Genomic DNA, 14,012 nt, shown 5'->3' with positions numbered 1-14,012 from the left:
CCCTTGTACATCTATACACCCCCCTTCCTTCCCTCAAAATTTTAAATTTTTTTTTTTTTTGTTGGCGTCTCCCTGCCGGTTTTTGTGTCAAGATGTGTAACCTGTATTGATGACATACTATAGGGATGGGCCATATATAGCATAATTAAAACCACATTTATGGCTACTTCTCCACCCTCGATGCGAGCAACCACAATTAACTATATCCATTCTCCAATCCAAATGTGCTTAATTTTATTATCTTACTTGACTGAAAGTTTATGTCCAATAGGTAATTATTGCTTTGTAATATTTTTCTATGTATCTATGTATTTCTTTAAATTTTTTTTTTTTTTTGTTTTGTTATTTGTATGTATGCCTTGTTCCTCTTAAAAAAAATTTTGATAAATAAAAGATGAAAAAAAAAAAAAACAATTAAAAAACTACATGGATGCACTATGTCAGGCCTGGCCAACCTGTGGCTCTCCAGATGTTGTCAAACTACAAATCCCATCATGCCTTGCCACAGTTTTGCTATAAGGGAGTGTTAAAACTGTCAAGGCATGCTGGGATTTGTAGTTTCACAACATCTGGAGAGCCACAGGTTGGCCTGCCCTGCACTATGTGGTATAATAGATAAATCACAGGTTCTCAGTTTCGGTCCTCGGGACCCCACGCAGTGCATGTTTTGCAGATCACAAGTGAAATAATTAGCTCCACCTGTGGATCTTTAAAATGTGTCAGTGAGTAATGAGTGCACCTGTGCACCTGGAAAATGTGAACTGTGTGGGGTTCTAAGGACCGAGTTTGAGAAACCCTGAGATAGATAGATAGATATATAGATAGATAGATATAGATATATAGATGGATAGATAGACACACAGACAGACATGTTATATTTTTATCAAGGTTATAAAGTTTCCTATTGTAATAAATATCACAACCCCAAATATTTATTGTGTTCACCGACTATAATAAGCACGCGGATGCTGGAGTTGACCGCTAAACAAACTGAATCCCAGTAGCAGTGTCACGGTGATATGGCAACAGGTAGAAAGTAACCAAAAGCAAGTAAGCTTCTCACCTGTTGGCTTCAGGGTTACCATCCATGGACCAGTGTGGTAAGCAGTAGATGTGCAGAGAGCCTTTAATAGGTTAGATACAGTCAAGGGAGCTAAAAAGGAATCCAGTAAGGTCAGAGTTAGAGGCAACCCGGGTCAGCCAAGAGGTATTCCCAATAATGGGCACAGGCAATAAGGGACTGTAACAATTAGGGACTGCCAACAGATATCCACAAGGCACAGAAATAAGAGACCAAGACATCTTCTGGCAGACCAGCACCAGCCATAGGAATTAGGGCACAAGCAGCAGTGTACCTCCAACAACAGTGTACCTCTAGCAGCAGTGTAGAGGTAGCTGCAGTGTACCTCCAGCAGGGTATCCGGACTGGTCATAGACTGACTCATGATAGACAGTCAGAAGGTCAACAGAGTCAAAAGGTCGACAGGGTTTAAAGGTCGAGAGGGGCTAAAGGTCGACATGGTCAAATGGTCGACATGGAAAAGGTCAACATGCATTTATTTTACAACATTTTCAGCCGACATGTGCCGACAGGCGGTATTTCATGCCCTACCATCCACTAGGGTGTGGAGGGAGAAGCATGGTGAGTGCAGCAAGCCAGGTGAGGGGACGTGGTACACTTAGACAAAGACCATGTCGACCTATGTCAACATAGACACCCTAAAAACATAAAAAACTCATGTCAATCTTTTTCCCTGTTGACCTTTTGACTGCCTACCATTAGTGGTCGACCATATGACTGTCTATCATGAGTCAGTCTATGTTTTATACCATAACCCTCCAGCAGCAGTGTATAGACAGCAGTAGTCTAGAGGCAGCTGCAGCCAAGGGTGTAACTACCATAGGTGCAGGGGGTGCAGCTGCTATGGGGTCCAGAGCAGAGAGGGGCCCACTTTGCCTGTCAAAGTATCATGTGCTGTATACACTTTTCAGCATTAGGTGCTAAATAGGGGCCCTTACAAACTTTTGCTATGGGGCCCACATGTATCTAGTTACGCCACTGGCTGCAGCGCACCTTCACCAGCAGTCTAGAGACAGCTGCAGTGCACCTCCAGCAGCAGTGTATAGGCAGCAGCAGTGCACCTCCAGCAGCAGTGTATAGGCAGCTGCAGTGCACCTCCAGTAGCAGTGTACCTCCAGCAGCAGTCTAGAGGCAGCTGCAGTGTATAGGCAGCTGCAGTGTACCTCCAGCAGCAGTGTATAGGCAGCTGCAGTGTACCTCCAGCAGCAGTGTAGAGGCAGCTGCAGTGTACCTCCAGCAGCAGTGTAGAGGCAGCTGCAGTGTACCTCCAGCAGCAGTCTAGCGGCAGCAGCAGTGTACCTCCAGCAGCAGTGTACCTCCAGTAGCAGTGTAGAGGCACCTGCAGAAGTCCCGGAACAGCAACCAGCTGGCAGATTGCTAACGCTAAACATTTACTATCATTTCTGTGTATAATTTGAATGCATGGACATAATGTATACAAAGGAGCATTTGACCAGTCTTCCTGCAGCTATGTGCTAAGAGTTGCACATAAATACTCTGTGCTGCTGTTGACATTAAGATATCCAGAGAAAAGAGGTTATCCAGACCTGATCACATCGTTGCTAAGTGGTAGACCAGGCGATAATTGGCAGACTGCTCATAGTACACATGTGCACTGACGTCCTGCAATACGATCCTGCTACTGGTTTTATCGCAGGCCGCACGCAAGGTGATTGACATGAAGCAGGTGTTCTGGGTGGTAACCGGCTGTTATCTGGGAGTGTCAGGTAATACGCAGGCGTGGCCAGGTGTGTGAGGGGAAGTCATGTGACGTCAGCTCCGCCCCCGATCAGACTAATTCTATCACTGAGTAAGTCCTGGGCTACGCACAGACTGCACACACTGGGGAACCATTACATGGGGAGCGGCTGATATCTGGGAGTGTCAGGGAATACGCAGGTGTGCCAGGTGTGGGAGGGGAAGTCATGTGATGTCAGCTCCGCCCCCGATCAGCCGGATTCTATTGCAGCCGCTGAGTAAGACTGCACACACTGGGGAATCATTCCATGGTGAGTTCCCAATGGATTTGCAGCTAATTGCAGGGCTGCAATATTTCCCCAAGCCAGTGGCGTAACTAGATACATGTGGGCCCCATAGCAAAAGTTTGTAAGGGCCCCTATTTATTACCTAATGCTGGAAAAATATATAAAGCACATGTAACTTTGACAGGCAAAGTGGGCCCCTCTCAGCTCTGGGCCCCATAGCAGCTGCACCCCCTGCACCAATGGTAGTTACGCCCTTGCCCCAAGCTTATAGCAGGCTGCAAAGGGCGGCATTCACTCTGGTTGCACAGCACATATCTGATCACGGGGCTCTGCAAAACTAGCAAAGAACCCATCAGTTCTGAATAACCAGAGCAATGTACTCATACAGTAGTTCGAATCTTTCCACCTTTCCTATTCTAATGCTCTGATTGGCTACGGGTCCATATGACCCCAGTAATGAATACTAGATGCAGTATGGCCTCTGACTCTGATTTTCTGCACATTATTGTAAACCAGAAAAGCTCCTTTATTACCGTGTGGTAGAGGAATTATTACACCGATTTCTCACAGCTACACCTTTATCTGCAGGATCTGCCATCCCGGAGGATTCCCTACAGAGCCAACGCCCCGTCGGGTTCCTTCTTTGCAAGAGACAACACGGCAAACTTCCTGTCCTGGTGCCGGAGGATAGGTGTTGGGGAGACGTGTCTGTTTGAGTCGGAAGGACTTGGTATGTATCATCTGCACAGCTAGCGCATAGTATCACAGCAGTGCCAGGCACTATGGTGAATGATCTATATACCTGCTTGTTCTGTTACGTATATTAAACGTTTTCAGGCTTTATTCATTTGGGGATGAGATTTTATGTAAGTTGGACCAAAAGTACATTTTGAAAATGTCCCAGTAGACTGGCAACAATCAACAAAGACCTAGAGAGCCGCTGACCACTGAAGACAGGGCTGCCATCAGGGATTGTGGGAACCGGGACTGACAAAATAGACCGCACAAGCTAAAGGTCGCCATGATTGACTTATAAGGTCGACAAGTTTTTTGTGATTAAAAAAAACGATTTGGTTTGTTTGACGCGGTGGTACACTAATATGAGGCCCATGACGACATAGCTCGTCATCGACACCAACAAAAAAACGTGAAAAATTTATTTTGACCTTGAGTGTCCACCGTGTACATTTGTACCTTTAGCTTGTGTCGACCTTCTGTCGCTGTCAACCTAGGGTATGTCGACCATTCTTAGGTGTCGACCTATTCACTGTCGACCATTAGCGGTCAACTTATTGACTGTTGACCTAAATATTGTCTGTCAGCCACCCGGATACTGAGGAAAATGTCCGCCTTCCCCCCTCCCACCACCCCCTTCCCACCAAAAACAGCCAAATATCGGTGCTTGTGTAATATTATATAAATAGATTTTCCCTGGAGGAGATGCATCTATTTTGAGTAGACTTTGGCCGGGTCCTGCTATCAGCCCCGATCACGCCGCCAGACACATGACTGCCTCTCAGACTGACACATAAAGAATTGATATTTCAGCTAACGTTAGATAACGGGAGACAGGATAAGGGGATAAATGGGAGCAGTGTGTATGAAAAGGCTTCTGTCCTTCTCCCAACTGACACGAGATCCCTGCGCGGTGTCTTCTTTCCACCCTCATTGTGGACGCGACTCCGAGTATCGTCTGGCTGATCTGCTCCTCTGGAACAAAGCCCCAGATAAAGCGGTCAGGGCTCTCTGGGAAGAGACTTCACTCTTCTCCTCTATCTTGTCAGTCCTCGCAGAGACCGGCTGCCATGGGCTCACTCTTCTCCTCTATCTTGTCAGTCCTCGCAGAGACCGGCTGCTATGGGCTCACTCTTCTCCGCACTGCTCTCAGGCGTGGGTACAAAGGAAACCCGATGATAAATGGGATTTGTACTCTCAGGCCTCACCCCCATTGCACGCGGATGCAATCTTCCGAAGGCAAGGTAGTCTAGTATGATTTACTGCATGTGGTGCTCAGCCTGTACAAGGGTGGGACATAGGAGATATTGCTTTTAGGTTATAAGAAGTACTTACCCCTTCTGATTGTTACATGGCGCTGCTCAGTAAGTTCTACGTCCCTCCAGTTAAGTACCTACCAAATCACAGAGAGATAGCAGTTGATGTGCATTCTACTATATTATATTGGGCCTGCAACCTTGGCCTGCTGCAAAGGATGTGGACATCGGATGTAATTTTGCATTAGTTAGGGGTAAAGATGCGCATTTACTTGCCTGACGTTGGAATACTGCTGCGCGCTGAGTTGGATGTAATATGAAATAAAAGTGTTCCAGGGAATTATACATATTGCTGCTATATTTCTATGTGCATATACAGGCCACATATATGCGTCCAGTTCTAAATGAGGCCCCAAATATGTTCGTTTTGATACATTGGTTCCAGCCAGGTAATTCAGAGTAGGGAACTCTCCGACTTGGACCAGATACCATTGTGATCACTTATCAGCAAACTGGCTGCGGGATTACTTTATATGGAGCGATCTGTTTGGCTGCCTTCAACCTCCTTGTCGGATGCCTGTCCTAACCTCTCCTCAAACTCTTACTTTCCTTGTCTAATGCCTGTCCTAACCTCTGCCCAAACTCTGACTCTCCTTGTCGGATGCCTGTCCTGACCTCTGCCCAACCGCTGACTCTCCTGGTGTGATACCTGTCCTAACCTCTGCCCAAACTCTTACTCTTCTTGTCTAATGCCTGTCCTAACCTCTGCCCAAACTCTTACTCTCCTTGTCGGATGCCTGTCCTAACCTCTGCCCAAACTCTTACTCTCCTTGTCTAATGCCTGTCCTAACCTCTGCCCAAACTCTGACTCTCCTTGTCTAATGCCTGTCCTAACCTCTGCCCAAACTCTTACTCTCCTTGTCTGATGCCTGTCCTGACCTCTGCCCAAACGCTGACTCTCCTGGTGTGATACCTGTCCTGACCTCTACCCAAACTCTTACTCTCCTTGTCTGATGCCTGTCCTGACCTCTGCCCAAACACTGACTCTCCTGGTGTGATGCCTGTCCTGACCTCTGGCCAAACACTGACTCTCCTTGTCTAATGCCTGTCCTAACCTCTACCCAAACTCTTACTCTCCTTGTCTGATGCCTGTCCTAACCTCTACCCAAACTCTGACTCTCCTTGTCTGATACCTGTCCTGACCTCTACCCAAACTCTTACTCTCCTTGTCTGATGCCTGTCCTGACCTCTGCCCAAACACTGACTCTCCTGGTGTGATGCCTGTCCTGACCTCTGGCCAAACGCTGACTCTCCTTGTCTGATGCCTGTCCTAACCTCTGCCCAAACTCTTACTCTCCTTGTCTAATGCCTGTCCTAACCTCTACCCAAACTCTGACTCTCCTTGTCTGATACCTGTCCTGACCTCTGGCTAAACGCTGACTCTCCTTGTCTGATGCCTGTCCTGACCTCTGCCCAAACGCTGACTCTCCTTGTCTGATGCCTGTCCTTACCTCTGCCCAAACGCTGACTCTCCTTGTCTGATACCTGTCCTGACCTCTGGCTAAATGCAGACTCTCCTTGTCTGATGCCTGTCCTGACCTCTGCCCAAACGCTGACTCTCCTTGGAGGTTATTCTGATTGAAGCGGTAACGGCCGCTTGCGGCCGTTCCGCCGATGTTTTCGGTCTGCGCATGTGCAGAGGGCACTCTGCGCATGTGCAGGCGAAATCGCCGCACAAGTTTTTTGACCGCCGCAAAGGGGGTGGATAGGGGCGTGAGGGGCTACTATGCCTCATTTACATATGCATACGCCCCGCGTTTCATGGGCGTTCCCATGCAAACGCGGGGCGTATGCATGGTAATGAGGCTGTGACGCGTGGGTACAGGGCGGGCATCTGACATCGCCGGATGTCAGCTGCCCGCCCCCATACAAGATTTCACACGGACAAGTGTCCGTGTGGTCTTGTGTTGCGGGACCTGGTGGAGCGTGCGGCCCTGCATTCGATGTTCGGCGCCCATCGAATGCAGGGGCAGCTCCCACCATGGAGGAGGCGTATCCCCGTACACATTCATGCGGATCGCCACATGTCCGCGTACGGACGGCCGTGGCGATCCGTATGGAAGGCGGGGATTCGCCTGGTGCGGTCAGAGCCGCATATGCGGCTCCGGCCGCACCGATCAGAATAAGGGCCCTTGTCTGATACCTGTCCTGACCTCTACCCAAACGCTGACTCTCCTTGTCTGATCCCTGTCCTTACCTCATCACTGCTGTGTTGACCAGTGGACAGCTCTTTGTGCTCCTATTGTTTAGCTATATCTGGGTCAGCACACTAACTGGCATCTTTATGGCATCATCATTGTCACCGGCAACAGCAACATTATTTTAACAGACTCTACGACTGCACACACAAGATCGGTGGAAGCCAAGTACCCTTGAGCATGTTTATCTCTATGACATATAGGTCTTCTAATAGCAATGTCAGCCTGGTTCTACAGGTTTATTCCAACATGCCTGGCATCATAGCCCCAGTTGGAGCTACAGATAGAGGCAATCACACTTCATAGGAACAGACTACATACTAGCGCCACCTAGCTAGCGATCGTCACATCACACAGGTAAAACTGCCCACAACCTCATTAGCAGAACATTCAGAAGCCTCAATCTCCATTTCTGCAGATTCTGATTGGTCCTCACACCAATGCCTTGGGACAACCACGAACACCCCAAGAAAACTGGGTGCTTAGAACAGCTCCTGAGGGGCTGATGGGGTGACGTTTCACTTACTGTAACTTGGGAACGCAGCCTTAATACTTAAATATAGCATGAATGCAGCACCAGTGAGATGTTCGCTTTGGAAACCGCGACAGAAAATCTGATATGGGGAAATGTTCTTTCCTTTCCCAGATAACACGAGCTGACCTTTCTCTTTCTGAAGAGTCTATTCTCAGATACTGTCTTCCTCATACCCTCGATGATCTGTCTTCCGTGGCTAAATCTCATTGGCCTGAAAAGCTGCCAGTGCGCCAATCTTACCGTCTCTCTGTTGTCGAAAACCACGGTGGAGGCTGGGATCTGAGCCTCATTTATGTATGTGCCTGTCTGTAAGATCGGAACCATGCAATCAGCTTCCCGGCTGCTATTTTTACCCTAGGAGAAAGGAGAATATTCAGTAATGAATGAATCGGCTGCCATAAGACTCCTTAATCGTCTGTACAAACAGCACATAAGGAGCTGGGGATGCTGACGGCTCTCTATTACCCTGTTACTGGTTGTTCTATAAAATGCTAGATTATAAAAACATTATAGATCTCAGATGCTGCGCGTTCCACAGGAAATCCAATTCTGCGAGTTATTCCAGGCTGGCTGGGAGCCCGAAGACCGGCTCATTGTATGCCATCATCAAAGGATCTTCCAGCAAATATTGCATTTTCATCAATCCCTTCCTCTAAAGCTGGCCATACACTAGGCCATATACTTGCTCCTCCCCCTTCTGCTGCGTGTCACTTGGTTGTCACATGAGAGGTCCTTTAGCCAGGTAGAATTTAGTCATACTGTACATTAATAGAAAGTGGCCTGTGTGAAATCAGAGTCTGAGCCCCCTCCTCTCCAGGCACTAGGTCACTAGGAGATACTAACAATGTGCCAGAGTCTAATGAGCATGTCCAGGACTCTATAAAAATGGTGCTGTGGCCATTTTGCCTGTGATCTTCTTATTGTCCATGTGCCAAACACCAGGAAAATGGCCACCATGCATGGTGATGTGTTCAGCGTTAGGACTCTGGAAGGGTATTGAAAACATGCAGTGTGTTAGGGTTAGGGTAATCTCTTCAGACAGGCCTGTTCATCCTCATCTTCAATGGAAAGGCATTACATTAATTTACCTTCAGATTTTAACCAATGGCTTCTATATACAGTATATACAATATATATATATATATATATATATATATATATATATATACAAAAAAAAAAAATATATATATATATATATATATATGCCCTCCCTTCACTTTTACTAAATGCCGTGATTTCTCCTTCTGCCTTCACATCTACGTTTCAGTTGTATAGCACCAGGCTGGAAAGTACAAGGGGAAGCTACAAAGCTGATGACTTAGTAAAAGTTATAGGAGTGTGCACACAAGACGTTAAAGTGGTATGAAGGTGGAGAGAAGCCTTACCATGTATCTTACTTACTGGCATGAGAACACATTTAGTACAGTGTCTGCTAATGACCAGCACACAATGGTCTGTCTGTCCCAGATTTTCTGCATGAGGTGTTCTAGGCGTCCAGCTCATCTGACAGACGGGAGCTCATCTGCCAAACTCCCAGTTCCCAAATACTGAACCTTCCATAACTGTACCAGTAACAGAGGACGGGCTGCGAAATGTTGAGTCACAGAGAAAATATTAACGTTTCCTTATTTCCCGATAACACGGGCGAGAAATCCCTGCCATTTCTGACCTCAAAAACAGCCCCCATAGAGACCTGTTCACCAAAGCCAGAACCCTCTCCTTCCAACCCCACGTCAGATTTGGCCTAGTAGAGCCATGACTTACCCCTGATTCTCCACGTCATGTGTCTGTACCCCCTCATACTGCAGGGTTACTGTGGCCCTTAATGCATGTGGGTGATATCACCAAGCTGTGCCAGAGTGCTAGTATGAGTGTGACGTACCTGCTGTCACAGGCATCTCAGCGGAGGAGAAATGCCGTAACATGTATTATAATCTTATAGACTACACTCATCAGCCTGGAAAAGACAACAGACGGAGTATAACGGATGTAACCATCTCTCTACAAATGCAAGTAATGGGCTCTGCGCTGCTAATTCTCACCATATTCACGCGTTTCACCATTTACGATCACCGCCTTTATCTATATCCACGCCCAAGTGTCATCACCAGATCAGACATGTAAATGCACACACGTGTGCCAGCGCATGACAGCGTTACCTCACATGCATGGAGGCTGTACAATAAGTGTGTCCGGAATCACGTGGCCCAAACCCATCTCACACATCACAATGCATTGTTTTTCAATCTGGATTATTTCATTAACATTTACAAATGCGCTGTAACCCACAGCAACAATCTGACTTTCGTGCTCCTCATGTACAGGGCTGCTTACACTACTGTGCTGTCTACGAATAGGGTACACGGTAGTAATAATGAGCCCTTATACCGAGAGGAAACTGGAAAATGTTTCTCAGTAGCGGGTCTGCAGAGCACTGGTGCAAATACATTTATATATTTCTGTAGGGTGAGACTAGAGCGTTACTATATCGCCTACAGCGGTCACTAACCATCTAGAGAAATTCAGCTGCAAATAAATGTGTCAGTAAAATTTGATGCCAATTTGCGAAATGCCAGTAAACCATAGCAAGGCTGCCCTGGATGTGACTAGTTGCTGCGGGTTACAACGCAATTTTTATATTTGTGTCATGGGGTTGTGTTTGATTCTTTAGGTCCACAGCAAAATTGTTTTTTTTTTAAGAGTTGAAAGATATGAAAAACTTTGTGAAAAAATTAATGTCGGTCATATGCTGCGTCGACCATTGTCACATCGACCTATCGAATGCCAACCAAAAGTGGTCATCCTAATGATGACTGTTGACCGGACACCATGGGGTGAGATAGTCCTTGTGGGCATGTGTACTGACTCTCTATGTCTTTCCTTCCTAGTGCTCCACAAGCAGCCGCGGGAGGTATGTCTGTGCCTATTGGAGCTGGGCAGGATTGCAGTCAGGTGAGCGAGAGTCACTGCACAGAAAGGGACATTACTTACGGTTCTTTCATCCTCTCTTGTAATAATAATCTCAGTGTGAGCGCTACTGGACACATTGCAGACAGATGTCGCCGTGAGAATCTATACTATATCTATGCCTGTGAGCAGTTCAAGCCTTACCACTTGTGCAATGGTGATACACAGATTTATCAGGGGAAGGGGGGGTATGAGATATATTTTGGGGGGCCCTGCTCGCAGACTTACACTCTAATCATCATTGCTGCTCAGACCAATATCACAGAGGTCGGAGGGCCCTGCTCGCAGGCTTACACTCTAATCTGCACCGTTGCCCAGACCAATATCACATACACAGAGGTCGGAGGGCCCTGCTCGCAGGTTTACACTCTAATCTGCACCGTTGCCCAGACCAATATCACAGACACAGAGGTCGGAGGGCCCTGCTCGCAGGATTACACTCTAATCTGCATCGCTGCTCAGACCAATATCATATCACAGACACAGAGGTCGGAGGGCCCTGCTCGCAGTCTTACACTCTAATCTGCATCGCTGCTCAGACCAATATCACAGACATAGAGGTCGGAGGGCCCTGCTCACAGCCTTACACTCTAATCTGCATTGCTGCTCAGACCAATATCACAGACACAGAGGTCAGAGGGCCCTGCTTGCAGCCTTACACTGTAATGTGCATCGCTGCTCAGACCAATATCACAGCCACAGAGGTCGGAGGGCCCTGCTCGCAGCCTTACACTGTAATGTGCATCGCTGCTCAGACCAATATCACAGCCACAGAGGTCGGAGGGCCCTGCTCGCAGCCTTACACTCTAATCTGCATCACTGCTCAGACCAATATCACAGCCACAGAGGTCGGAGGGTCCTGCTCGCAGGATTACACTGTAATGTGCATCGCTGCTCAGACCAATATCACAGACACAGAGGTCAGAGGGCCCTGCTTGCAGCCTTACACTCTAATCTGCATAGCTGCTCAGACCAATATCACAGCCACAGAGGTCGGAGGGTCCTGCTCACAGCCTTACACTCTAATCTGCATAGCTGCTCAGACCAATATCACAGCCACAGAGGTCGGAGGGTCCTGCTCACAGCCTTACACTCTAATCTGCATAGCTGCTCAGACCAATATCACAGCCACAGAGGTCGGAGGGTCCTGCTCACAGCCTTACACTCTAATCTGCATCGCTGCTCAGACCAATATCACAGCCACAGAGGTCGGAGGGTCCTGCTCACAGCCTTACACTCTAATCTGCATCGCTGCTCAGACCAATATCACAGACACAGAGGTCGGAGGGTCCTGCTCGCAGTCTTATACTCTAATCTGCATCGCTGCTCAGACCAATATCACAGACACAGAGGTCGGAGGGTCCTGCTCGCAGGATTACACTCTAATCTGCATCGCTGCTCAGACCAATATCACAGCCACAGAAGTCGGAGGGCCCTGCTCACAGGATTACACTCTAATCATCATCGCTGCTCAGACCAATATCACAGCCACAGAGGTCGGAGGGCCCTGCTCACAGCCTTACACTCTAATCTGCATCGCTGCTCAGACCAATATCACAGACACAGAGGTCGGAGGACCCTGCTCGCAGCCTTACACTCTAATCTGCATCGCTGCTCAGACCAATATCACAGACACAGAGGTCAGAGGGCCCTGCTCGCAGGATTACACTCTAATCTGCATCGCTGCTCAGACCAATAGCACAGACACAGAGGTCGGAGGGCCCTGCTCGCAGCCTTACACTCTAATCTGCATCGCTGCTCAGACCAATATCACAGTAACAACTGATTCATGTGGAAAGTGCCAGTGTCCAAGAATGGTCAGTGGAAATGTGGGGGTCCTCCTATCGCAACCCCCAGATTGGCATGTTAGCAACTCCTGGGCCTGGGAGTATTAGTGGACTGGGCACTGACACCTTATCCTGCGGTGCTCTGTCTGCCTGTACTGTGATCTCGGCAGGAGAGAGCTCTATGTTCTCAGGCATATTATGTATTAGTCAGACTACAGTATGTGCAGGTGTAGGCAAGCGTCCATTGGGAATTCCTGGATTTACAGCTCGCAGGACTGGCCAGACAGACAGGAAAGAGAAGGAATCTCCCTCCCAGCCTATGAAAGCTACACACAGGCTGCAGAAACCGACAGCTCTGCCTATTCTATTAGTACTTCTAGTCTTCTTGGCATCTAAAACAAGGTTCCCTGTTGTCAGCAACACAACTCGAGATAATAGCAATGAGCAAGAGCAGTAGTATATGTGCCTGGGTTCCAGCAGGAGAGATCAGTAGTATATGTGCCTGGGTTACAGCAGGAGAGAGCAGTAGTATATGTGCCTGGGTTACACCGGGAGAGAGCAGTAGTATATGTGCCTGGGTTACAGAGGGAGAGAGCGGTAGTATATGTACCTGGGTTACAGCAGGAGAGAGCAGTAGTATATGTGCCTGGGTTCCAGCAGGAGAGAGCAGTAGTATATGTGCCTGGGTTACAGCAGGAGAGAGCAGTGGTATATGTGCCTGGGTTACAGAGGGAGAGAGCAGTAGTATATGTGCCTGGGTTACAGTGGGAGAGAACGGTAGTATTTGTGCCTGGGTTACACAGGGAGAGAGCAGTAGTATATGTGCCTGGGTTACACCGGGAGAGAGCAGTAGTATATGTGCCTGGGTTACACCGGGAGAGAGCAGTAGTATATGTACCTGGGTTACACCAGGAGAGAGCAGTAGTGTATGTGCCTGGGTTACAGAGGGAGAGAGCAGTAGTATATGTGCCTGGGTTACACCGGGAGAGAGCAGTAGTATATGTGCCTGGGTTACACCGGGAGAGAGCAGTAGTGTATGTGCCTGGGTTACACCGGGAGAGAGCAGTAGTATATGTGCCAGGGTTACACCGGGAGAGAGCAGTAGTATATGTGCCTGGGTTACACCAGGAGAGAGCAGTAGTATATGTGCCTGGGTTACACCAGGAGAGAGCAGTAGTATATGTGCCTGGGTTACAGAGGGAGAGAGCAGTAGTATATGTGCCTGGGTTACACCGGGAGAGAGTGGTAGTATATGTGCCTGGGTTACAGCAGGAAAGAGCAGTAGTATATGTGCCTGGGTTACAGAGGGAGAGAGCGGTAGTATATGTACCTGGGTTACAGCAGGAGAGAGCAGTAGTATATGTGCCTGGGTTACAGCAGGAGAGAGCAGTAGTATATGTGCCTGGGT

The 14,012-nt window shown here is 48.1% G+C and overlaps 1 protein-coding gene and 1 long non-coding RNA gene across 6 annotated transcripts in view; one reads left to right on the top strand and one right to left on the bottom strand.

Annotated features, from left to right (window-relative positions):
- The window catches only part of LOC146045259 (uncharacterized), a 55,613-nt gene extending 46,337 nt beyond the window's left edge, over window positions 1-9,276 (bottom strand). Inside the window, exons 1-3 of the long non-coding RNA XR_014465394.1 lie at window positions 9,236-9,276; window positions 8,091-8,204; window positions 1,064-1,153 (exon numbers count right to left, since the gene is read on the bottom strand). This is a non-coding gene — a long non-coding RNA (uncharacterized LOC146045259). The remainder of the gene's footprint in view (window positions 1-1,063; window positions 1,154-8,090; window positions 8,205-9,235) is intronic.
- Window positions 1-14,012, top strand: part of GAS2 (growth arrest specific 2) — a 139,930-nt gene that overhangs the window by 84,751 nt on the left and 41,167 nt on the right. For all 5 annotated transcript variants that reach the window (XM_083163994.1, XM_083163995.1, XM_083163992.1 and 2 more), the window contains 2 exons: window positions 3,655-3,796; window positions 10,739-10,802. In XM_083163994.1, the coding sequence (XP_083020120.1) occupies window positions 3,655-3,796; window positions 10,739-10,802 (206 nt within the window). The remainder of the gene's footprint in view (window positions 1-3,654; window positions 3,797-10,738; window positions 10,803-14,012) is intronic.

This window comes from Crinia signifera, chromosome 11 (genome assembly GCF_055691185.1).
Source record: "Crinia signifera chromosome 11, ASM5569118v1, whole genome shotgun sequence".
NCBI lineage: Eukaryota > Metazoa > Chordata > Amphibia > Anura > Myobatrachidae > Crinia > Crinia signifera.
The sequence above is the reverse complement of the archived record's forward strand: the minus strand, read 5'-3'. Positions and strand labels throughout refer to the sequence as shown.